General features: G+C 43.5%; 1 protein-coding gene across 3 annotated transcripts in view; it reads left to right on the top strand.

Annotated features, from left to right (window-relative positions):
* Positions 1-25,629, top strand: part of HHAT (hedgehog acyltransferase) — a 635,839-nt gene that overhangs the window by 16,001 nt on the left and 594,209 nt on the right. For all 3 annotated transcript variants that reach the window (XM_023730279.1, XM_023730278.1, XM_012555207.2), the window contains exon 2: positions 7,156-7,223. In XM_023730279.1, the coding sequence (XP_023586047.1) occupies positions 7,156-7,223 (68 nt within the window). The remainder of the gene's footprint in view (positions 1-7,155; positions 7,224-25,629) is intronic.

Raw genomic sequence — 25,629 nt, 5'->3', positions numbered from 1 at the left:
AGTTCGTACACATATTGCCCGATGACAATGGTTAACAACCCCACGACATGTCAACACTGTCCCTTCTCAACCTTGGGTTCCCTATCACCAGCTTTCTTGTCCCCTCCTGCCTACTAGTCCTTGTCCCTGGACTGCTGTGCCTCATTAGTCCTGTTTTGTTTTATGAGGCTGTCCAATCTCCGGCTGAATGGTGAACTTCGGGAGTGACTTCACCACTGAGCTAAAAAGGTGTCCGGGAACCATACTCTTGGGGTTTCTGTCAGGCCAGTAAATCTGGTCTTTTTTTTTTTGTGAGTTAGAATTTTGTTCTACATCCTTTTCCAGCTCTGTCCAGGACCCTCTATTGTGATCCTGGTCAGAGCAGTCAGTGGTGGTAGCCGGGAAGCATCTAGCTGTACTGGACTCAGTCTGGTGGAGGCTGTGGTAGCTGTGGAAATTGAAGATTTTTACCAGCTTCTGCACTCTGAAATTAATCGAACATGCAATCAGGATGCGTTGATAATTATTGGCAATTGGAATTTGAAAGTTGGAAACAAAGAAGGATTGGTAGTTGGAAAATATGGCCTTGGTGATAGAAACGATGCCGGAGATCACATGCCAGAATTTTGTAAGTCCAGTGACTTCTTTATTGCAAATACTTTCTTTCACCAACATAAACAGCGACTATTCGCATGGACCTCACCAGATGGAATACACAGGAATCAAATCAACTACATCTGTGGAAAGAGACTATGGAAAAGCTCAATATCTTCAGTCAGAACAGAACAGACCATCAATTGCTTATATGCAAGTTCAAGTTGAAACTGAAGAAAGTTAGAACAAGTCCATGACAACCAAAGTATGATCTTGAGTATATCCCACCTGAATTTGGAGACCATCTCAAGAATAGATTTGACGCATTGAACACGAATGACTGAAGACCAGACGAGTTGTGGAATGACATCAAGGACATCATACATGAAGAAAGCAAAAGGTCATTAAAATGACAGGAAAGAAAGAAAAGAGCAAAATGGATGTCAGAAGAGACTCTGAAACTTGCTCTTGAGTGTTGAGTAGCTAAAGCAAAAGCAAGAAATGATGAAGTAAAAGAATTGAATCGAGGATTTCAAAGGGCAGCTTGAGAAGACAGAGTAAAGTATTATAATGACATGTGCAAAGAGCTAGAGCTAGAAAACCAAAAGAGAAGAACATGCTCAGCATTTCTCAAGCTGAAAGAACTGAAGAAAAAAATTCAAGCCTCGAGTTGCAATAGTGAAGGATTCTATGGGGAAAATATTAAATGATGCAGGAAGCATCAAAAGAAGATGGAAAGAGTACACAGTCATTATACCAAAAAGATTGGTCAACGTTCAGCCATTTCAAGAGGTAGCGTATGATCAGGAACCAATGGTACTGAAGGAAGAAGTCCAAGCTGCACTGAAGTCATTGACAGTAAACAAGTCTCCAGGAATTGACAGAATATCAATTGAGATGTTTCAGTAAATGGATACAGCTCTGTAAGTGCACGCTTATCTATGCCAAGAAATTTGGAAGACAGCTACCTGGCCAACTGACTGGAAGAGGTCCATATTTATGCCGATTCCCAAGAAAAGTGATCCCACCGAATGTGGAAATTATTGAACAGTATCATTAATATCACACGCAAGTAAAATTTTGCTGAAGATCATTCAGAAGTGGCTGTAGCAGTATATTGACAGGGAACTGCCAGAAGTTCAGGCCGGATTCAGAAGAGGATGTGGAACCAGGGATATCATTGCTGATGTCAGATGGATTCTGGCTGAAAGCAGAGAATACCGGAAAGATGTCTATCTGTATTTTATTGACTATGCAAAGGCATTTGACTATGTGGATCATAACAAATTATGGATAGCATTGCAAAGAATGGGAATTGCAGAACATTTAATTGTGCTCATGAGGAACCTGTACATAGATCAAGAGGCAGTTGTTCGGACAGAACAAGGGGATATTTCATAGTTTAAAGTCAGGAAAGTTGTGCGTCAGGGTTGTATCCTTTTCACCATACCTATTCAGTCTGTATGTTGAGCACATGATCCAAGAAGCTGGACTATATGAAGAAGAACGTGGCATCAGGAGGAAGACTCATTAACAACCTGCATTATGCAGATTGTTGCCTGATTAGTGTCCATGCCCTGGAGCAGTCAAGCCAATGAAATGTACTCCAAGTCAGAAAGAGTGAAAAAGTTTCTGCCACCGGGGATCTGACAGCAATGCAGGCTGTTTCTATGGAGTCCCCAAAGACATTTTTACATTAGAGCTTACCTATGATTTTTACAAAGGTTAGAAGTGTTATTATTCATTACAAGGTAATTAGAAGAGACTCTTTATCATACTAAAGAGATACATGCCAGACATTTCCTTATCAGGCTAAAGATATACATATCAGACGTCTGGGCTCAAATCTTCCTGTGGGAGGTCATAAGCCACAGGTGGCTGGCCAGACAGAGCAAAACAAAGTCATTAACAAAGGTATGTGGAAAGGAGAAGGCAAAGAAAAAAGAAAAAACACTTATGGGTTCATCGTTGGCGTTAGTTATGTCAAGCTCTCGGTTGCACATTTTGAAAAGGAGAAAACATGCTGGGGAGTATTAGGGTCACAAGATGATACAACCTTTCAGCACTTACTGATTAAGATCAAAGACTACAGCCTTCAGTATGAATTACACCTCAACATAAAACAAAAATCCTCACAACTGGACCAATAAGCACCATCATGATAAATGGAGAAAAGATTGAAGTTGTCAAGGATTTCATTTTACTTGGATCCACAATCAACGCCCATGGAAGCAGCAGTCAGGAAATCAAAGGACGCATTGCATTGGGCAAATCTGCTGCAAAAGACCTCTTTAATGTGTTGAAAAGCGAAGATGTCACCCTGAAGACTAAGGTGAGCCTGACCTAAGGCATGGTATTTACAGTCGCATCAATATGCATGGGAAAGCTGGACAGTGAATAAGGAAGACTGAAGAAGAATTGATGCATTTGAATTGTGGTATTGGTGAAGAGTATTGATATACCATGGACTGCCAAAGAATGAACAGGTCTGTCTTGCAAGAAGTACAACCAGAATCCTCCTTAGAAGCAAGGATGGCGAGACTGCATCTTACATTCTTTGGGTATGTTGTCAGGAGGGATCTGTCCGTGGAGAAGGACATCATGCTTCCTAAAGTAGAGGGTCAGCGAACAAGAGGAAGACCCTCAGTGAGGTGGATTGACACAGTGGCCACAACGATGGGCTCAAGCATAACAACGATTGTGAGCCTGGCGCAGGACTGGGCAGTGTTTCGTTCTGTCGTACATGGGGTCGCTATGAGTTGGAACCGACTTGACGGCATCTAACAACAACAAGGCAAGAGTGGGAAGACGGACAAGCGTGTTGCCACAGCCATGTCTGCTGGAGTCCAAGGAACGTTACAGAGCCATCAGTATACCTTAACATTACAAATAAGCTTTACCTTTTGACAGATTGGCTAGAAATTGTGATCCTACATTTTGAATTGTCTTTCTTAACAATGATTTGTACAGGTTTCCATAATGACAGTCAGGAGGATCCTCAATGGTCCAACAAATTTTCTATTCACTGAATGCTAATAGAAAAAGATAAGAATGGAAAGTCTTTTGTGTTCTTTTTAAATGGTTTATGTGAAAGGTTCCCTAAAAGAAATTTTCCGAGATTATCTTAGCTATTGTCTTTGTACCTCAGGGCCCAGTTAATGTGTCCTTGTGAGTCCAGCTCCAGCTGAGTCACATTCTCTGTGCTCAAGGACAGGGAATAATGATTCCAGTATTACTTCCTAAATCAATATAGATATTGGAGATTTGTTTACCATTCAATTCTCTTATCATCACAAGTCCATCTTTTCTGCCCCATCCACATTCTCATTTCCTATTTACTCTGCAGTCCCAGTGACTTCTTCTGAGAGAAGGAAAGAATCAGTAGGTGCTGACTGGAATTTTTCAAATGCATGGAAACAGCAGGGCACATTATACTGTGATTGGGTGTGCTAATCCCTGACAGTGGTTTGTATGAGACTGTGTGTGTGTCCGTCCGTGTGTCCTCTTCTTCCCAGTTATTGCCCTCTCATCTCTCCCACCCCACCCGAGTATTAATTTTCCATAAAAATGTTTAGGGTAAGAGGATAGGTTAGTTAGATGTTTTAAGTAAATAGTTTACCATCAGAGCTCATTGATTAAAATGCAAATCCTGTCTCTCTGTAGGTAGGACGGGGCTTTGATGTAGCCTTTTGTTGAGGAGGGGAGTGTTGGGGAGAATCAACTGCTGACAAGGTCATGAGGGCTCATTAGCAGAAGTTGCTTCCTTTCTGTGCTCAGGCAGCTTAGTGGAGTGCTGAATTTTGGGACATGGCAGCTAAGAGAAAGCTGGCTCTGTCCTGACCACCCTGGGTGAGGTGGACAGAGTTCTTCCTGTTTGCAGCAGCCTCTTGCTTGGCCGTGTTTGAGTTGTGATGAAATCTCCAGCCCTGCCCAAAGGGTGAGCATGGGGTGGGGGGAGGGGGTGTACCCCCTGCAAAAAAAATCAAAAACAAAAACACAGTTGCTGCTGAGCTCACTCCAACTCATGGCAACCCCATGTGTGTTTGAGTAGAACTGTGCTCCATAGGGTTTTCAGTGGCCGATTTTTTCAGAAGTAGATCGCCAGGCCTTTCTTTTAAGGTGCCTCTGAATGGACACAAACCTTCAACCCTTCAGTTAGCAGCTGAGTGTGTTAACCATTTGCACCACTGGGGGTACTCCAGATTGTTACCTGACCCCAAACCCATTGCTGTAGAGTCAATTCCGACTCATAGTGACCCTATAGGATAGAGTAGAACTGCCCGTTTTCCAAGGAGTGGCTGATGGATTGAAACTGCCAACCTTTTGGTTAGCCGCTGAGCTCTTAACCACTGCACCACCAGGACTCCTAGATTGTTACCTAAGAAGACATAATCAGAGAAGTCCTGAGGGCCTAGCTCTTCATGGGAAGATATCAGCTGCAGGTTCTCAGCTTCCCTTCTTTTATATGAACTAAATTCTGCAGCTGTGCAATTTCTGCTTACTTAAAACCAGTCTGAAGACAGTGATTTCCAAAGGGCCATGAAAGTGCCAAAATGGATTTAATTTGTTGTCATTGAAAATGTGTGCCATAGCGTTTGTTTGTGTAAGGAATCAGACAAGCACAATTTTGTAGGACTTCTGCAAAACACGAGGGGAGATTTTGGTCAGGAGCTGTGCTGTCCAGTACTGTAGCCATGTGGCTAATGAGCACTTGAAATGTGGCCATCCAAACCGAGATGTGTTATAAGGATAACTTGTACATTGTGTTTTAAAGAATTAGTATGAAAAAAAGGAGTGCAAAATAACTTATTAATAGTTGCTTAATATTGATTACATGTTGAAATATTTTGGATTCACTGGGATAAATAAAATACACTAAAATTAATTTCACCTGTTTCTTTTTTACTTTTTGAAGTGGGCTGCTAGAAATTAAAAAATTATATATGTGGCTCCTATTGTATTTCTGTTTTATTTCTCTAGCCCTGGTGGCATAGTGGTTGAGATCGACTGCTAACCAAAAGATTGGCAGTTTGAATCCACCAGCTGTTCCTTGGAAACGCTATGGGGCAGTCCTACCGTGTCCTGTAGGGCCGCTATGAACTGGAATCGACTCGCCAGCAGTGTGTGTGTTTGTTTTTCGGGATTGTAATTCTGTTGGGCAGTGCTGGACTGGAGTTCATACCTCTCTTGTTTGCAGAGCGTTCCTTTTTCCCACTAGAGGGGGATGCGTGCCAGCTTCAGAAAGTCTGGTTCTTAGCATGCACATTTCACTGCTCCTGAGTGTACTCTTTTCTAGAAGAACAGAAAAAGAACTCAGGTTTTTGCTTTGTTTCAGTTCTTCAGAAGTCTGATGTCTCCAGACCTTGCAGTCTGTCTGAAAATGACACCAGAGCAGAGGAGGGAAGAGGCAGGGAGGTTTCCCACCCTCTGTATCAGCAAACCCAGAGGTTCTGTTACTCCTTTGTTGACTTACAGCAGCTTGCCATTGGGTCATTGACTGTTTCCTTGGAATTGTGTCTGCAGATTGTGGCACCCACACCGCGTGGTGTGTTTGCAGCTGTGACAGAAAGGGCCAGTGCCCAAATGCAGCACACCCTTCCCCTTTCGTAGCACTCATCAGCACTTTTGTCATTTCTTGATTGTCTGTTGTCCCCAGTGTACAGTAAGCCCACGAGGACAACAGCCTGCCACTCTTGTTGTTTCATTAGTGTCTACCACCGTGCATGGTTAATGTGCACCCACAAGAAGTATTTGAATGAAGATTTTGTTTTATCTTTTATTTTAGACCTATTGTATTACTTATAAACATGCTTATTACATTATATTATTCCATTTTATAATCTTGTTGTTAGCTGACGTTGAGTCAGCCCTCAATACCCGGTGACTCCATGCACAAGGGAACAGAATGCTGCCTGGTCCTGTACCATTCCCACGATCGGTTGCAGATCAGACTGCTGTGACCCATATGTTTTCAATGGCTGGTTTTGGGAGTAGCTTGCCAGGCCTTTCCTCCCACTCTGCCTTTAGTCTGGAAGCTCTGCTGAAACCTGTTCACCATCATAGCAACATGCAAGCCTGCACTGACACATGGGTGGTGGCTGTGCATGAGGTGCATGGCCAGGAATTGAACCAGGGTCTTCTGCATAGAAGGCTAGAATTCTACCACTGAACCACCACTGACCCCATAGTCTTGTTGGCGTTATATCATGTAATGTAGTTATGATCACCATAATTTTGTGGCATGGTCTGTTGTGAACTTTTAAACTGCCTTTACAAGCAGAATAGTGTCACTAACCTCTCCATGTTTCTCTCTGTTGGAAGCTTTTCTCTCTTGATCCCCTCTCCTTTTGTAACCCTTCTTACAAGATGAAGGGGACATTTCCATCAGCGCTAGCACGTATTTCCATGAACCCAGGTCACAGTAAACCGGAGACAAAGGAATGTGACCTGTCTCCATGCCTGTTGCTTAGGCCATAGGCAGCTTTTCCATGGATATATTCCAGTTTCTTGTAGTGCCTCTGGTGTTAAATCAGCCCAGCCCCAGTTAGATTTGTGACTAATGGAGACTCGTTTTCTTGTCAGAACATGAAGAGGAACTGGACCAAGAATTTGAGCTGGAGACTGATGCTTTATTTGGAGGACTGAAGAAGGTATGAAGTGGGTATAAGATAAACCTTCTCAATTTGCATTAGTGATTTTACTATTTTGTATTACTTTTATTTTTGGTGTTGACCCCAGCAGAATGTTTAGTAACAATTTGGAGTTAAGTACCTTTTCTGTTGTAACGTTGTCTGAACTAACGTTGTGTGTATGCTAGGCTGGGTAAGGCGTTTTCCATGGTCTTTGTCTTCTTGTCCCCTGCTCTCCTCTTGAGATACCGGAAATCCGATTATGTAACCTTATCAGTTAGTACAGTTTTCACTTTATAGAGTTCAGGAAGTTTTTTTCTGACTTGCCCATTTCTATTAGAATCCAGTGTGGCCCCTGAATTCCCCTTACCAACTGTTGGCTATCAGAGGAACGTCTTTGTCCTTCCTGCCTTTAGTGCCCCCGGCCGTCTACACTGTTACAGAACACGTGGATGTTCCCCTCTTCTCCCTGTGTCTTGGATCCTTAGTGCTGCTGTGACAGATGCCACAAGTGGGTGGCTGTAAAGAACAGAAATTTATTTTCTCACAGGTCAGAAGACTAGAAGTCTGAATTCAGCTTGTGGCTCTTGGGGGTGGGCTTTCTTTATGTGTTTCAGCTTCTAGTAGCCAACAATCCTTGGACTTCCTGGGTTTGTAAATTCGTCTGCCTCCATTGTCTTCAGATAGACTGTCGTCCCCACATGTGCTTGCTTGTCTCTGTGTCTAATCCACTCTTTGTATCGCTCAGAAGTGATTAGGTTTAGAACACTCCCTACACTGATAGCCATCAACTTAACAAAGAAAAAACTGTTTCCAGCAGGATTACATCCACAGGTCTAGGAGTTTGGATTCCAACACATGTTTTTGGGGACACAGTTCAATCCGTGACAGTGAACTGGCTCGTTTTTCTTCTCCTGCGGCTCATTTTACCTCTGTAGGTAGTGGACAGGGTCACCGTTGTTCCGGATACACCTGTACCCTCCTAGACGTGACGTCAGCACTTCTGTTCTTCAGAGCATGTCGTGGGTGGCTACCACAGCCTCATCCTCGGTGGAGGGGTGCTGGACTATCTTTTACACCCACCAGAACCTCTTTTCTTTTGAGGCTGGGATTCTTCTCATTTCTCCCCTTTCAGTGTTCCAGGAATGATCAAGTCTGGACTTCAGCTCATGGTTTGGCGTTTAGGTTAAGGCTAGTTAACCTATTTATTTCTTCCAAGTGTCATGATAGATTTTTAAAAAGATATCAATGCATTTTTTTTTTTAAACTGTGTTTACTCTAAGTGCATGGTATACCAGGTGTATTGTAAGTTCAGTCAGCTTTTGTGGGCTGGTTTGGATACGTAAAATATTGCTTGCACTTCAAGTTCTGAACACCTGACTTACAAATAAACTTTTGGAAGACAGTTGATTGCCAAACTGGGCACTGCCTGTACTGACATACTTCTCCTTGACGGTTGGCAAATCTTGCTTAGAACTGTAACAGATTTACCTTGATTTCCATTTCAGTTTTCTAGGGTAGCCCGCCTCTCTTTCCCAGCTCTGTGCACAACCGCTGTATTAGATACAAGACCCACGTCTGGGGCTAGGAGAGTGGCCTGCCATGAGTGAGGTACCACCAGATAGTTCCATGAAAAGTTAGACGTAAATTGAATATTCTATTCATTGAATTCAATTGTAAATATTTCTTGCTTAAATAAGGCTTTTTGAGTATTATGTAAAACATGTAAAGTGGGTGATATTGTGCCCATTTCTGAGATGAAGAAACTGGGGAAGTTTTATGCCACCGTGGAACTTGAGATGTAACAGGATGTCGCAGGATGTCTGGGAACAACTCTAAGAATATAACTATGGGATCTCTTCCAACAGGAAAAAATGGTGACCTCTTTCCCTTTCAGAGTCACAGTTCAGGCATTTCAGATAGTACTGTATTGTTTGCCAGGGACAAAAATAAGCAAACTCATTTTGGACGAGACCTTTAGCTGAAGAGAAACAACTGTGAGGGAGCAGGAGAAACGGAGCACAGGGGCAGGCCCCAGCGTTGGAGCCCCCACAGATTTCATTGTCAAGGGGCAGGCACAGCCCTGCTGCGAGCTGCTGCTTCTAGACAAAGGGGCTTTGTCTCCCCTGACTTTTCAGCTACCACAGTTCTACCAAGTCCAGCTGCTTAACAACCTGCCTGGGCTACAAAGTCCTGGGAAGATGCCTCTTCTAAGCAGTCTCCACAACAGCCCTCCATAATAGGGCACAGGTTGGGGGTGTGAAGTTCTGGCCAGCCTGCCTTCATGGAAAAGTGCACAAAGTGCACATACACGCCTTTGGACCTCCGAGGATCTGGTCCTTTGTCATCTCTGTCTTAGATGCACCCATCCGTCTGACCATCCCTCCCTCTGTGCAGTGCCTATAGAGCATCTTCTGCTCTCCTCATCTCTGTTTCTCAGTACCTTGCATATGGAGTGGTTCTGGGTTTAGACAGAAAATGATGAGGTCCTGGCAGACGAGAGCTTGAAGGAAATTGGTACTGTGTCCTTGGTGAAGGTCATAAAACAGGCATAGGCAGTATATAGTGATAGGGAGTTCAAGGATGTTGGTTGAAAACCTTATTTTAGCAGCAACAAAGCTCTGATAGGTTCTGCTCACTCCTTGCTGAATATTTCCTTTTTTAGGAGGTGACAAATGCAACTGTCATCTGAATTCTAATCAAAAGAAGATATTAGTCATGAGTAGAAATCGTGAACTTCAGAAGAAGGCTTACGTTCTTTGACCAGTCCACATCCTGAATGTCAGTCTACAGCAGGTGTCTAAACCTCGGCACTACTGATATTTTACGCCAGATCGTTCTTTGTTGGGGGAGGGACTGTTCTATACATTGTAGGATGTTTAGCAGCATTCCTGGCCTCTGCCTATCAGATGCTAGTTGGACCCTTTACCCCCATCCCCAGTGATGACAACCAAAAATGTCCCCAGAACCTTCACCTGTTATTGATGGGATTACAAAATGGTGCAGTCACTGTGGAAAATGGTTTGACAATTCCTCAAAAAGTTAAACATTGAATTACCATATGATCCAGCAACTCCACTCCTTGGTATATACCCAAAAGAATTGAAATCAGGAGTGCAAACAGATTCATTCTTGTGCACTGATGTTCATTGCAGCACCATTCACAATAGCTAAAAAGTAGAAACAGCCTAAAAGCCCATTAATAGATAAACAAAATGTGGAACATATATACAATGGAATATTACTCAGCCATAAAGAGGAATGAAGTTCTGATACATGCTACAACACAGGTGAATCTTGAGAACATGCTGATTGAAATAAGTCAGTCACAAAAGGACAAATACTGTATGATCCAAGTTATATGAAATATCTAGAATAGACAAGTATATAGCTGTGACGTTATGTGTCAGCTTGGCTAGGCTATGATTCTCAGTGGTTTGGCAGACATTGGACCGATTGCTCTTTCATAATGGTATATAATGTAATCACTTTCCATTTTGTGAGCTGATGTGAGCAGCCAGTCAGTTGAAAGGGGAGCTTCCTTGGGGCTGTGGCCTGCCTCCAGTGTATAAATGGATGTTCTGGCAAAGCTCACTCTCTTTCTCGACCCTGCACTCTTCTCGTTGCCTGACCCCCAGTTCTTGGGACGTTAGCCTGTGGAAGTCTCTGGCCTGCCACCTGACCTACAGATTTTGGGTTTTTCAGCCCCCACAACCATGTGAGCCAGCAGAGGTCTTCAGCCTGTTGCCTGACGGATGGGTTTGGGACTTGCCAGTCTCCACAACTGCATGAGCCATTTCCTCACAATTGCATGAGCCATTTCCTTGAAGTAAATTTCTCTCTGTGTATATTTGTGTATACGTTACTTGTTTTGTTCCCCTGGAGAACCCAGACTAAGACAATAGCTGAAGTTTATTAGTTCTTACCAGAGGAAGGTGAGAGGGAGGGACTCAATGCTTAGGGGACACCGAGCTTCTGTTAAGCATGGTGGTATAATCTGGGAATGAATAAGGGCAGGGGTTGAAAAAGATGAAGAACATAACATCACTGAACTGTACATATGCAGATTGTTGAAATGTCAAATATTTATTTATATATATGTGTGTTTACCGCAATAAAGAAAAAAAAAAAGTCTCCAGACATTGCAAAAGCCCTTGTTGAGAAACACTGGTCTACAATCATGTTTAAGTGCTTTTGCCCACCCCGTATGCCTTGCTGGTTTTCCATTTCTTACCTTTGCTCCTCTGGTTCCCTCCTCTGGATTGTGCCTCGCTCCTCCCTGTCTCATCCTTACTCACTCTTCAGGTCTCAGCCAGATATCTCCCTGTCATGGAAGTGTTGCCTGGACCTTGAAGTTGGGCTTAATGCATGTAGTTCCTGACACTTCTCTGCCCCTTTCTTCTCACTTCCTTCCACAAATACTGTGCCTGAGTCCATATTGAGTGCTGGGGTCACAGCGGTGAACCAGACAGACAAAGCTCCCATCCTGGTATCTCCTAGTGAGGAGACACTGACAGTATATGAATAAACCTAACAGCTACAGTTTGAGGTAAAGGATATGAAGGAAATAAATAGGGTGATGTGATAGTAATGCTTTGGATTGTATCTTTTTTTACCCTATTAAGATACAGTTGTTTGCACAAACTTATTTTGCATTGTCTGACCCACACTAGACTGTGAGTCCCACAAGGGTAGGGCTGGGATTTAATCATTTTTGTCTCTTCAGTGCTGGGCACAGGCAAGGTGAGTGATTTGTTGAATTTAGTGGAAGGAAAAAATGAATAACGCTGTGCCAGGTTGCAACATTGAAGTAAAATGCATCAGTCCTAAATGTGTGGCTGGGAACACACGTTGTCTTGGTTAGCTGACATCGACTCAGCCCCTGACTCATAGCTATCCCTTGCACAAAGACACAAAATGCTGCCTAGCCTGCGCCATCCCCATGATTGGTTGCAGATCAGATGTTGTGATCCATAGGGTTTTCATTGGCTGATTTTTGGAAATAGATCACCAGGCCTTTCTTCCTAGTTCGTCTTAGTCTGGAAGCTCCACTGAAACCTGTTTGGCATCATAGCAACAAGCAAGGCTCCACTGGGTACTGCACGTGAGCTGCATTGGCTGGAAATCAAACCCAGGTCTTAGGTAAGTGCTAAGTGGGACAGTGGTTATAGTTGGAGCGTGCACAAACAGTCACAAACTGCTACTGGGAGGGGGCTGACCATTAGCTGAGCTCCGAAGAACGAGTAGGATTTGGCAAGATCGTTAGTGGAGGAGATGCTGTTCCAGAGGGGCTCGGTACAATATATGTTAGGGAGACAGGCACTCAGGTGAAAGGGAGTTGGGCCTGACCGTCAGCACTCCAATTTCCAATTTTTGATGATGTTAGGGTTTTGAGGATTGTAGTCTAAATCAGGGAATGCCTTTGAGCCTTGTAATTTCTTTAGTGTAAAGCTGATTGCACTTGCTGAGACACCAGATGTGGTGGGGGAGCTTACGTAGGTGCAGCTGTCAAGGGCTATTCAGATGCCATATGCTGTGATTTTGACATTGTGTTTTGTAAGGACTACTTTTCCAGTCTCTGGGAGAATAAGTCCCCTCTCCACCACCCCCGCAGGCTCCAGTGGCCTCCTGGAGCAAGTGTGTGCTGGGAGCCCGTGTGTGGACAGCCCAGTGCCTCTCCAGTTCTGGCTGTTACCTGTTTGGTGTTTAGTTCTCTTTTTTTCTTGCTAGTCTTCTCTCTAGTGGTGCCAAGGAGAGAAAAGGGAACATTTTAGTACCCACATTCCTTACTTGATGTAGTAAATGCGTTTCTGAACAGTAGAGCCTGAATCAAACTGATACAAATAAGGCTTTATGCAGGTTGTATTGTCATTAATTTTTTTCCTTTTATTATTTCTGATTTAAGGCACTTGGCATAATGGAAGGAATACAGGCTTTGGACTTGGATGGACATGAGTGCAAATTTGATGTTGCTGCATTTGAGAAAATCATTCACCTTCTCTGAGCTTCAGTTTTATTATGTGGACTGTGGGAATGGGAAGTTATGGGGAAAGAGATTATTGATATAAAACACTAGCATGTATGTGCATGGTGCAGAATAGATGGCCAGTACATGATGTTGTGGGTATTATTACTATTTTTCCCTCAATGGATGGTGACGTTCTTGCTTTAGGGTTAAGAATTGCTGATTCCCCCTCTCTGCCAAAGAGGTAATGGTCTACAAAGAAACATTTAAATGTAGAAGAAGGTTGTACTTAAAGAGCGTCCAAAAGCCTCTAGTGTATTATGAAGAGTGTTACAAGTAATCAGTGCTTAATTTCTTTCCTTTCACCGTACTTATTCAATCTGTATGCTGAGCAAATAATAGGAGAAGCTGGACTATATGAAGAAGAACACAGCATCAGGATTGAAGGAAGACTTATTAACATTATGTTGATGACACAACCTTGTTTGCTGAAAGTGAAGAGGACTTGAAGCACTTACTGATGAAGATCAATGACCACAGCCTTCAGTATGGATTACACCTCAACATAAAGAAAACAAAACTCCTCACAACTGGACCAGTAAACTACGTCATGATAAACGGAAAAAAGATTGAAGTTGTCAAGGATTCCATTTACTTGGATCCACAATCAACGCCTAAGGAAGCAGCAGTCAAGAAATCAAACAATGCATTGCATTGGGGGAATCTGCTGCAAAAGATCTCTTTAAAGTGTTAGAAAGCAAAGATGTCACTTTAAGGACTAAGGTGTGCCTGACCCAAGCCATGGTGTTTTCAGTTGCCTCATATGCATGCGAAAGCTGGCCAGTGAATAAGGAAGACTGAAGAAGAATCGATGCCTTTGAATTATGGTGTTGACAAAGAATATTGAATATACTGTGGACTGCCAAAAAAATGAACAAATCTGTCTTGGAAGAAGTACAGCCAGAATGCTCCTTAGAAGCAAGGATGGCAAGACTTCATCTCATACTTTGGACATGTTATCAGGAGGGATCTGTCCCTGGAGAAGCACATCATGGTTGGTAAAATAGAAGGTCAGCAAAAAAGAGGAAGACCCTCAATGAGATAGATTGACATAGTGGCTGCAACAATGGGCTCAAGCATAACAATGGTTGTGAGGATGGCGCAGGACCGCACAGTGTTTCATTCTATTGTATGTGGGGTCGCTATGAGTTGGAACCCACTTGACAGCACCTAACAGCAACAATTTCTTTCCCGAAAGCACATTTTCCTGTGGCAGATTTCTAAAATTGAGGCATCCCTATAAATGAGCGGTTCCTTCAGAAGTAGAGAGTCACTGAGTGGCTGCTAACTGAAAGATCGGAGGTCGGAGTCCACCCAGAGGCTCCTTGGAAGAAAGGCCTGGTAGTCTAATTCCAAAAAGTCAGCCATTGAAAACCCTATGGAGCACAATTCTACTCTGACACACATTGGGTTGCCATGAGTAGGTGGCAACTGGTAACAAGTTCAGAAGTACAATCAGAGAGGACTTTATAGTGCTTGACAGAAGGGTTAGGAAGAAAGACAGACAGGGAAAGTGTTAATGGATTGAATTGTGTCCCCCTAAAATGTGTGTCAGCTTGGGTAGGCTATGATTCCCAGTACTGTATGGTTGTCCTCCATTTTGTGAGCTGATGTAATTTTCCTAGGTGTTGTAAATCCTACCCTCTGTGATATTAATGAGATAGGATTAGAGGCACTTACACTGATGAGGCAGGACACAACTACAAGGTTAGCTTGTATTTTGAGTGAATCTCTTTTGAGATATAAAAGAGAGAAGCAACCAGAAAGGAAGGAGGACCACATTACCACCAAGCAAGAAGAGCCAGAAGCAGAGCATGTCCTTTATATCTGGGGTCCCTGTGCTGAGAAGCTCCTAGACCAGGGGAAGATTGATGACAAGGACCTTCCACCAGAGCCGACAGAGAGAAAGCCTTCCCCTGGAGCTGGTACCCTGAATCTGGACTTCTAGCCTCCTAAACTGTGAGAATATATTTGTCTTTGTTAAAGCCATCCACTTGTAGTATTTTTGCTATAGCAGCACTAGATAACTAAGACAGAATTTGGTACCAGGAGTAGGGTGCTGCTCAAACAGATACCTAAAATGTGGAAGTGGTTTTGAAACTGTGAATTCGTAGAGGCTGGAATAGTTTCAAAGTGCCTAATAGTAAAAGCCTAGATTTCCTTGAAGAGACTGTTGGTGGAATTATGGACATCAAAGATAATTCTGTTAAGAGTTTAGAAGGAAGTGAGGAGAGCTGTAACACCAGAGATGGCACAGACAGTGAGAAGCAGCAGCAGAGAAACGGCAGCAGCAGAACCAGGAGACCAGCATGAGACAGTGTGGGAGCTGACCCATGGAGCAAGAGAGCTGAGTGCCTTTGGGTAGGAGGCTTCCTGGCAGAGTGGGGTGCCTCTGGGCACTCATTGGTGGAGCTAGGCTTGTCCATCCATGGAGCGAGAGAGCTGAGGTTTACTGGCAGAGTAGGGTGCCTCCAGGCGCTTATTGGTAGAGCTAAAGAGCTTTGGAACATTTGCCCAAGTAGGGCAGATGCCAGGCTGGCCCAAGAGGCCCAAGGGGCTGAGAGGCCAAGGAACCAGAAAGCAGAAGCTGAAGAGACAAGGAGCACAGGAAGCAGAGCTGCCTTAGTCTCAAAGGGTGGAACCACGACCTTTGGGGTCTCAAAGGGTGGGGTCACAGACTCCTAGGTTTCAAAGAGTCAGATCTTTACCAACTTGGTTCTGGAGTGTGGGCCTTCCATTCACGAGTGCCAGGGGATAGGGCCATATCCGTTGCTCAAAGCTGAGGGGATGGGGCTGCCATGCCCAAGGGGCAGAAGAACGGGGCCTGTTGGGGCCTAGGGGTTAGGGTCGCCACTCAGATGGACTAGGAGAATGGGGCCACCCAAAGTCCAGGGAGCAGAGTTTCTGCCCCAGTGGGCTTGGAAGGTGGAGCTGAAACCTAGGGGCCTCCACCTAGAATCCAGAAAGTGTGGCCAAGACCCAGAGTCTGGAGGGCAGGGCCATTGCCTAGATGGTCTCAGAGAACAGAAGGTTATTTTCAAGTGTTGAAAGCTCATGTAAATTGCTTTACTGGGTTTTTGACTTGCTTGGTGTCTGTTATCCCTTTTTTCCCTCCAATTTATCCCATGTGGAAATGTCTACCATGTGTGCCTGTTCCACCATTGTACTTTGGAAGCAGATAACTTATATTCTGAATTTCACAGATGAAGAAGTATTTTGCTCCGGGATGGAATTTGGACTTGTAGTTGATTTGATTTAAGACTTTTGGGATGATACGATGAGGTAAAAGTGTTTTCATGTGGCAAGATCATGAATTTTCAGAGGCCAAAGGGTGGAATGTTATGGATTGAATTGTGTCCCCCAAAAATGTCTGTTGGCTTGGCTAGGCCATGATTCCTAGTATTGTATGGTTGTCCTCTATTTTGTGATCTGATGTAATTTTCCTATGTGTTGTAAATCCTAACCTCTAAGATATTAATGATTCAGGATTAGAGACACTTAAGGCAGGACACAATCTATAGGATTAGGTTGTATTTTGAGTCCATCTCTTTTGAGATATAAAAGAGAGAAGAAGGCAAAGAGGAGAGGGACCTCATTACCACCAAACTATAAAAGAGAAGCAAGCAGAGAGGAGGAGGACCTCATTACTACCAAGCAAGAAGTGCCAGGAGCAGAGCGTGTCCTTTAGGCCCAGGGTCTCTGTGCTGAGAAGCTCCTAGACCAGGCGAAGATTGATGACAAGGGCCTTCTGCCACAGTTGACAGAGAGAGAAAGCCTTCCCTGGAACTGGCACCCTGAATTTGGACTTCTAGCCTCCTAAACTATGAGAGAATAAATTTCTCTCTTTTAAAGCCATCCACTTATGGTATTTCTGTTATAGCAGCAGTAGATAAGACAGAAGGGAAGCTTGACTGCTTATGTATTTGAGTGCAGAGAAAAAGGAGGCACTTACCTAAATGTGGAGGAGCCATGGTGGCACAGTGGTTAAAGTGCTCGACTGCCAACCAAAAGATTGGCGGTTCAAACCCACTAGTGGCTTCGCAGGAGAAAGATGTGGCAGTCTGCTTCCATAAAGATTACAGCCTTGGAAACCCCATGGACCAGCTCTACTCTGTCCTATAGGGTCACTGTGAGTCAGAATTGACTTAATGGCAGTGGGTTTTGGTTACCTAAAAGTAAAAATACAGTGTTTAGCTTGTGAAGTTTTGCCGATTAATATTTAGCCTATTTATAAATTCCTCTGTATTTCAGTGTTGTAGAAAAACGACATAGCTCAGTTTTTATTCACTTAAGAAATATCCATTGAGCACCTCCCGTGTAAGAGGCTTCCAGCCAACGTGGCAGATGCTGACAGATGTGGTAGATGTTCCTGTCCTCACGGGCTCTGAATATTGGGGGAAGGTGATTATGAGAGAATGAGGCAAGTGATTCTAAAGGCATCCATCCCTTGGGGCCTTGTTATGAATTGAATTGTGTCCCTCCAGAATATGTGTTGGGTTCTAACCCCTGTACTTGTAGATGTGATTCCGTTTGGAGTCGAGTTTTTGTTGTGTTAATGAGGCCTTATCAGTGTAAGGTATGTCCTAAACCTAATCACTTCCGAGTTATAAGAAGAGCAGATTAGACACAGGGAAGAGATAGATACCATGCGGAGGTAGCCAAGGAACCTAGGAACACTGGGGCTACAGAAGCTGACACAAGTATCTTCCCCCAGAGCTGACAGAGAGGGAACTTTCCCTTATAGCCAGTGCCCTGAATTTGGACTTCTAGCTTCCTAAACTGAGAAAATGAATTTTTGTTCTTTAAAGGTACCCACTTGTGGTATTTCTGTACAGCAAAACTAGAGACAAAACAGGCTGTAGAAACAGAAGGTTTCCCAGACTCTCAGGAAACAGATTCTCACTGAAGCTGAGGTGTTAGCTGGGAGACAAGGAGTAAAGGTAGGTGGTATGGGGAGTGGGCAAGGGGGAAGGGAATAGCATGCGTAAGGAGTTGGATTGGAGCAGGAGTAATACAGCTTGGCTGGAAGGTTGAGTTTGAGAAATTGGATGCCATATGCAGAGCCTGGACTTCATCCACAGGGCAGTGGATGTTCGTTGAAGAATTTCAGGCCACTGTCATTTCTTCTGTGGTCTCTTTCAGGAGACCCATGGCTGATTTTCCTGCCTCAACTTTTCTTTGTCAATCTTTATACATCTCTGGAGTTATTGTCCTAAAATGCATATTTCATAATACTGCTCACATCCTGTTAATGGCTTCCCCTTTCTTATAAAGTCCAGACTCCCTAACCTGACAGTTAGCCCCGTTTGTTAACTTGGTCTTACCTGCTTTAGCAGCCTCAGCTCCTTGTACTGACCCAGTGCTCCAAAGTAACACGGTCGTCTGCCATTCCCTGAAGATGCCTTGATGTTTTGTTTGTCTTAGCTACCTAGTGCTGCCCCAGCACAAGTACCACAAGTGGGTGGCTTTAAAAAATGGAAATGTATTTTCTCACAGTTCAGGAGACTAGAAGCCAAAATTGAAGGCATGGCTCTAGTGGAAGGTCCTTCTTTGTCTATTTCAGTTTCTAGTAACTGCCAGCAATTCTTGTAGATGTATCTGTCTCCATCATCTGTCTTTTGCTTCTTCCTGTGTGTGGGTCTGTGTCCATTCTGCTCTTTTAATAACTCAGAAGTGATTAGATTTAGAACCTACCCTTCTCGGGTATGACCTAATTAACATAACTAATAAAACCCATGTTATGTAGAGCAGAAAAAACATTGCTCTGTCCTGTGCCATCTTCATGATCATTAGTATGTGTGAGTTCATTGTAGTAGCTACTGTGTCCTTCTGTCTCATTGCAGGTTTCCCTTGTTTTTGCTGACCCTGTCTGAAGCACCACAAGTGGGTGTCTTTAACATAGAGAAACTTAAATTTTCACAGGTTAGGAGGCTAGACGGCTGGCTTCAGGGCACCAGCTCAAGGGTAAGGCTTTCTGTCTCTGTTGGTTCTGGGGGAAGGTCCTTGTCTCTTCTATTTCTCAGTTCCTTGGTGATCTTCATGTGGCGTGACATCTGTCTTCCCCCATCTCTGCTTCCTTGCTTCTGTGCCTAATCTGCTGTTTTATATCTCCAAAGGGATTGATTTAAGACACATCCTATGCTGATACGGCCTCATTCACATAACGAACAAAGCCCTATTCCCAAATGGGATTACATCCACAGGTAATATGGGTTAGGATTTACAGCGCATATTTTTGGGGGACACAATTCAATCCACAACACTGTTCTTTAGCAAACACGATGTCCTTTCCTAGCAAATGATGTGTCCAAAAGTAAGTGAGCCGAAGTCGTGCCATCCTCGCTTCTAAAGAGAATTCTGGTTGTATTTCTTCTAAGACTGATTCGTTCATTCTTTTGGCTCTCTGTAGTATATTCAATATTCTTTGCCAACACTACATTTCAAATGCATCAATTCTTCTGTTTTCTTTTTTTCATTGTCCAGCTTTCACATATATATGAGGAGATTGAAAAGATCATGGCTTGGGTCAGGCACACCTTAGTCATCAAAGTGACATCTTTGGTTTTTATGACTTTAAAGAGGTCTTTTGCAGTAGATTTGCCCAGTGTAATACATCGTTTGATATCTTGACTGCTAGGGGCCAGGATTTCAATACATGTTTTTGGGGGACACAGTTCAATCCATAACACTACCTCTGACGCTTCCCTCAGACTAGTGTGCATTTCCCTATGATGACCAGCTCACACGCCATCTCTCCCTTGGAACCCTCTCTGATTCCTCTCCCCTCGCTCTACCCCCTGTTAGCATTAATCTCTCCCTTCTTTGAGTTCCATGCCCAGGGTTCTTTCCTCCACCTGTGTTACACAGTAGTTATCTGTAAGCTCAGTTGTAAAGGACTGTCTTTCATCTCTTCATCGTCTTGCTTTCAGTAAAGTATTTGTTGAAGAGAGGTGAACGTGCCTGTCTGGTTGGAGACTTCTAAAGGAACGTTGGTCCCTTGGCAAAGTTTGCTTCGTTTCATGTGTCTCAACTCTGGTGAGTTTAGCCCTCACCTCATTTTCCTGAAGCCTTAACCCCCTCAAAGATTATTCTAGTGTTCCTGTCGTATCTCTGCCTCCCTCCATCTGAGGGGAGCAGATTAGTAAGTGGTTTGACTGTGCAGGTGGATTCTCAGCCTGCCCTTATTAGCAGAAAATTGGATCTTACACAGGTTTGTCCCTTCACAGGGGCTGCTCACTAGCAGGCAGATTCTTGTGCCCTGTGCCAGCCCCTCCGGGCATGGAGAACTTGGGCTGGAGAGTCCCCAGTCAGTGGGGGCAAGTAACCCACGGATTAGTGATGGAAGGAGGGCTCATGAGCACATATTGGGTTTGATTTCCTCTTGTTAACACAAAGAACTTCTGTTCTTTACCCATCAGCCACACTTTCTTTTGTTGAGTCTCATCCCAGCTGAATTTCCTTCTTGATATGTAGAAGATTTGCAGCTAGACAAAAAAAAGAAAAAGGTGAGGTGGTAGTGATTTCCTGATGATATGAATGAGTATCCTAGCTCTCTGTCTTATGTAAAAATAGGGTCTGCAGTGCTAATGGGTAAGCACTGAATTTGTGTATTAGCTCAGCCACCAAGTACCCTGCTTTCCTATTTTTTTTTTTTTTTTTTTACCAGTTCATGGAAAATATTATCTGTTTCATTATAAAGGTCCCTGAAATAAGGGAACCGTATTTCCTTATTAGGGAAAATAAGATGAACTTAGTGCTAAGAATTTAACTCTGCAAAACTAAAAGGTCAAGTGTGTGTGAGTGTGTGTGTATTTGTGAGAGAGAGACAGAGAGAGAGAGAGGCAGAGAGAGCGAGCAACAGAGAGCGAGAGAGATTCCACATGAACACTTAGTAAATTCCTGAGGTGGTGGTGTAGGCTTGGGATGGTAAGAAATTTTTCAGCCACAAACCATTTAGTTTACAAATAAGTGTTTGCTTCACCACCTGCTTTGTGCATGGGCTGTGATAGGTGGTGTGGTTTAAGGGAAGTAAGATACATGGTTTCACCCCTCAAGAAGCCTATACTCCATCTGGGGATCCCAGGCTGACATGTAGTTTGATAGGGGTGATACTCAAAATATTAAACAAGCAGTGTGGTGGCGTGTCAATCAACCTGAACAGATGTGGGCTCTACATAGCCAGGACAACTGGCCCAACATGTGTGCCCTGGCTGAAAATCCACCCCGGCATTATGCTTAATGAAGCATTTCCATATGCATGAGTGTCCGTGGGGTTGGCATAGCCAGAAATTTCTGGGAGAGTTTCTAACCTTGGAATGACCAGAGAAGGTTCCCTGGAGGACGTGGATTTGAGATAAGCCTCAAGGAGGATTGTGTTTGGAAATGACCCAAGCCTAATTGGTTATTCAACAAAAATAAAAGTCTTTTTGTGACTCTTGGTAGCCTTTGGAAATTGAAGGTGGGTAGAAGTTAAATGTTTCCTCCCCTACACCCTTGCTATCTAGTGGTACGGGAGAGTGAGAATCTAGATCTGAGTTCTGCCACGTGTACGTTGATTAGTAAGCAGATGCAAAACCCATTATTGAACCTGTTCCTGAAAGCTCGTGAAGCCTTTGTTCTCTGTCTTTAGACCCTCCAGCAAGCACCTTGTAGAGAGTTTCATTCTGAGACTGATGCAGTTCTCTCCGTTGACTGGAGCAGCCACCCTTCTGGAACAGGCGATCGAGTCTTCATAAGTGGAGGGACACTGAATAAAGGCAGTGCTAGACCTAGAGCGATTCTCCCTGGAACTTTGGGTTCTGGGTTTGAGGGATTCTTACAAGGGTATTGAAACCTGAAAAAATTTCTTACCCACCACATACGTTTAACACTGCCTTTTTTGAAAAAAGTTTTTTTTTTGTTGTTGTTGTTGAGAATATACACAGCAAAACGTACACCAATTCAACAGTTTCTACATGTACCATTTAGTGACATTGATTACATTCTTCCAGTTGTGCATCTGTTCTCACCCTCCTTTTCTGCATTGTTTCTCCTCCAATAACATAAATTCACTGCCCCCTAAGGTTCCTATCTAATCTTGCTAGTTGCTGCTATCAGTTTGATTCCATGCAGATAGTTCTTAAAAGAGCATAATGCTTAAGACAGACATTGTTGTACTAGTTAAGCTAAACTGTTGTTTGATTTTAAGAAGACTAAAGGGATATTTTTGGTTTGAGGTTTAAAGTGAATACTACTTTTTGCATTAGTATAAAAAAGAAAAGAAAAGAAATTCTAACATTCTTTATGCTAATAATCGCTCAGATGCAGCTTTAGATACCAATATTGGAATTATTTGAATTGTAGCCATCTGTGGGATATAGATTTCTGATTAAGACCCTTCGGATGCTCACTTATCCCTTCTGGAGTGTGGATTCCAATTAGGACATTTTCAATGTTAAGAATTATTTCTAGAAGGCAGGTTAAAGTTAATTAACCTACACATATTCTGTGTATGAGGAGCCCTGGTGGTGCAGTGATTAAGTGCTCACCAGCTAACCAAAAGATTAGCAGTTTGAACCCACCAGCTAACTCCGCAGGAGAAAGATTTGGCAGTCTGCTTCCATAAAGATTGCAGCCTTGGAAACCCTATTGGTCAGATCTACTCTGCCCTGTAGAGTCGCTATGAGTTGAATCGATGGCAACTTTTTTTTTTTTTCCCTCTGTATATGCTCTAACAGATAGGAGTCAGAGCAAAGAACAGGGCAGATATTATTCCAGCCTAGGGCAGGTTGAACAGTTGGTTAGAGCTGAAATTTGGGGCAAGGTTTGTTTTTTTTGGTTTTATGACTAAGTGAGGAGGAAGAGAAACACTTCCTTCTCCCAATATGTTCCCTAAAATTGGTGCCTGTCAAAATTCTTAGGATGGATATTAACTTCTAAAATCATGGCAAGACAACTGATAAGTCTCTGATAACAAGAAATGAGAAGCAGTATCAGGGTAAGAGCAAGATCATGGGTCATGTGGGAGAAGATGGTGAAGGGTGGACTTTGTGTGGGGAGCTGACTGCAACCACTCCCAGGGTCACTTGGTAGATAAGAGTAGCTGCTGGAAAGTTCGAGGTGGATGAGGAGGGTTAGTTATTCCCTCACTATTTTGCTCCCAGGATTTATGAAAGTAAATCTCAGACCAAATTCTATCACATGTGTCGACATTTACTAAACATTTGTGAGGCAATGAGATGGTTAAGATTTTGTGTCAACTTGGCTGAGCCATGATTCTCGGTGTTTATATGCGATCACTCCCATGATAGAATCTACTATGAGTAGCCAGTCGGTTGAAAGAGAGTTTCCTTGAGGGTGTGGCTTTTTGCTCGCTGTGGATCTTGGGACTGCCTCCTGTTTGTCTCACCTCTAGTTCTTCAGTCTTGAGCTGTCAGCTTATCTGCTAATCTTGGGTTTCATCCATCTTCATAGCCTGTGAGTGGGAGCCCCGCTCTCTGACCTGCTGATCTTGGGTTCGCCAGCCCCTGCAGCTACATGAATTGAGAGAAACTTCCATCCTGATCCATGGACTTGGGGCGTTCCAGCCTCTACAATTGCCTGAGCCGTTTCCTTGATATAAATCTCTCTATATATTTATATGCTTTACTGGTTTTGCTTCTCTAGAGAACCCAGCCTAAGGCATTTGGTACCAAGAGTGGTTCTAGAGAAACAAAATTGTAAGGATGAGTTTTCTAAATTGATTCTCAAATCCGTTTCGTCTTAAAGATGTTGATGACTCTGCTTGCAGCAGTAAAGACGGCACTGCTAATCCATGGCGTGAGGTGGTGATTCAGATATGCAAAATGTCACCCCCAGTAGATTAGGTATTGGTGAAAGGCGAGTCTCTGAGTGAACACATATGTTATATCTTTCTACAGTTTTGTCAGAATGAGAAGTATAAGGAAGCTGGTTAGTTGGTTCTGCTTTCGCTAGACAAACTGGTGAAAGAACAAGATGAGCTGAGGGCTTCAGAGTCAAAGCTCAGGTGCCACATAAATGACCTCAAGGCTTCCACTTGTGCTTTGAAAGAAAGCCTTATTTCTTGTAGTAACAGAGCTGAAGTTGCCGAAAACCAAACCTAGAGTCTTATTGTAAGAGTGGCTGAATTACAATACCAGCTCAATCGCCAACCTCGAGAGGTGTCTGAAGTTAAAGTAAGGGCATTAATTGGGAAGAAATGGGATCTTCAAACTTGGGATGGGGACATATAGGCAGATAATTAGGAAGCTGGGGACACTGAGCCCCTAAATTCCATTGAGTCACTCCTGCCAGCAGAACCACTTTCATCTGAAGACATTGCTTCATGTTTGTCTGCTAAACCACCCTGCCCAGAAAAACCATTAGCCCCTCCACTCCCATCTGAGGAGATTAGCCCTAGCCCAGCTGCCTCTAAAGAGCCCTTGCCTGAGTCATTGCCTGGAGCATCGCCTGAGGTAGATGCTTTACAAGACAATGCTGAATGTTCTCAAAACAATTCCACACTACTGATTCTGGTTTCTAGACCTATAATTAGGCTTAGGTCCCAGCGAGCACCAAAAGATGAAGTACAAAGTGTGACCCAGGAGAAGGTACGCTACACTCCAAAAGAACTACTTGAGTTCTCTAATACGTACAAACAGAAACCTGGGGAATATGTGTGGGAATGGCTATTAAAGGTGTGAGATAATGGTGCAAGGAACATAAAGATGGATCAGTCTGAGTTTATTGATATGGGTCCACTAAGCACAGATTGTTCATTCAGTGTTTCAGCTTGAGAAGTTAGGAAAGGATCTAACAGTTTATTTGGTTGGGTTGCTGAAGCATGGATTACGAGATGGCCTACACTAAACCAAGTTGAAGTATGAGACCTGCCTTGGTATACTGTAGAAGAAGGTATCCAAAGGCTTAGGGAAATTGACATGCTAGAGTGGATTTATCAGGTTAGACCCATAGACCCACACATGGAGTGCCCAGAGGACACATCTTTTACCACAACTGTGAGGAACAAATTTGTGAAGGGAGCTCCAGCATCCTTGAAGACTGCTGTGATTGCTGTTTTATGTAAATCAGATTTGACAGTGGGAACTGCCCTAACTGAATTAAGACAGCTAACTACAGTGGGGCTGATTGGAGCCCATGGTAGTAGGGGCCAGGTGGCGGCACTCAATCGACAAAGACAAGGTGAGTGTGGTTACAGTAATGGACAGCGGAGTCAAAGCAGTAATCAGAATAGTCTGACTCGTATGGACTGAGGCATTGGCTACTTAGTCATGGTGTCCCTACGAGTAAAATAGATAGGAAATCTACTAAATATTTACTTGATCTGTACAAGCAGATGAATTCTAGGTCAGGTGAACAGCAGTCTAACTCAAATCGCCAGAATAGAGAGTCACGGTCCCTCAA

This window comes from Trichechus manatus, unplaced genomic scaffold (genome assembly GCF_000243295.1).
Source record: "Trichechus manatus latirostris isolate Lorelei unplaced genomic scaffold, TriManLat1.0 scaffold00035, whole genome shotgun sequence".
NCBI classification, from domain to species: domain Eukaryota; kingdom Metazoa; phylum Chordata; class Mammalia; order Sirenia; family Trichechidae; genus Trichechus; species Trichechus manatus.
Note: the sequence above shows the minus strand (reverse complement) of the source record. Positions and strands in the feature narration are given on the sequence as shown.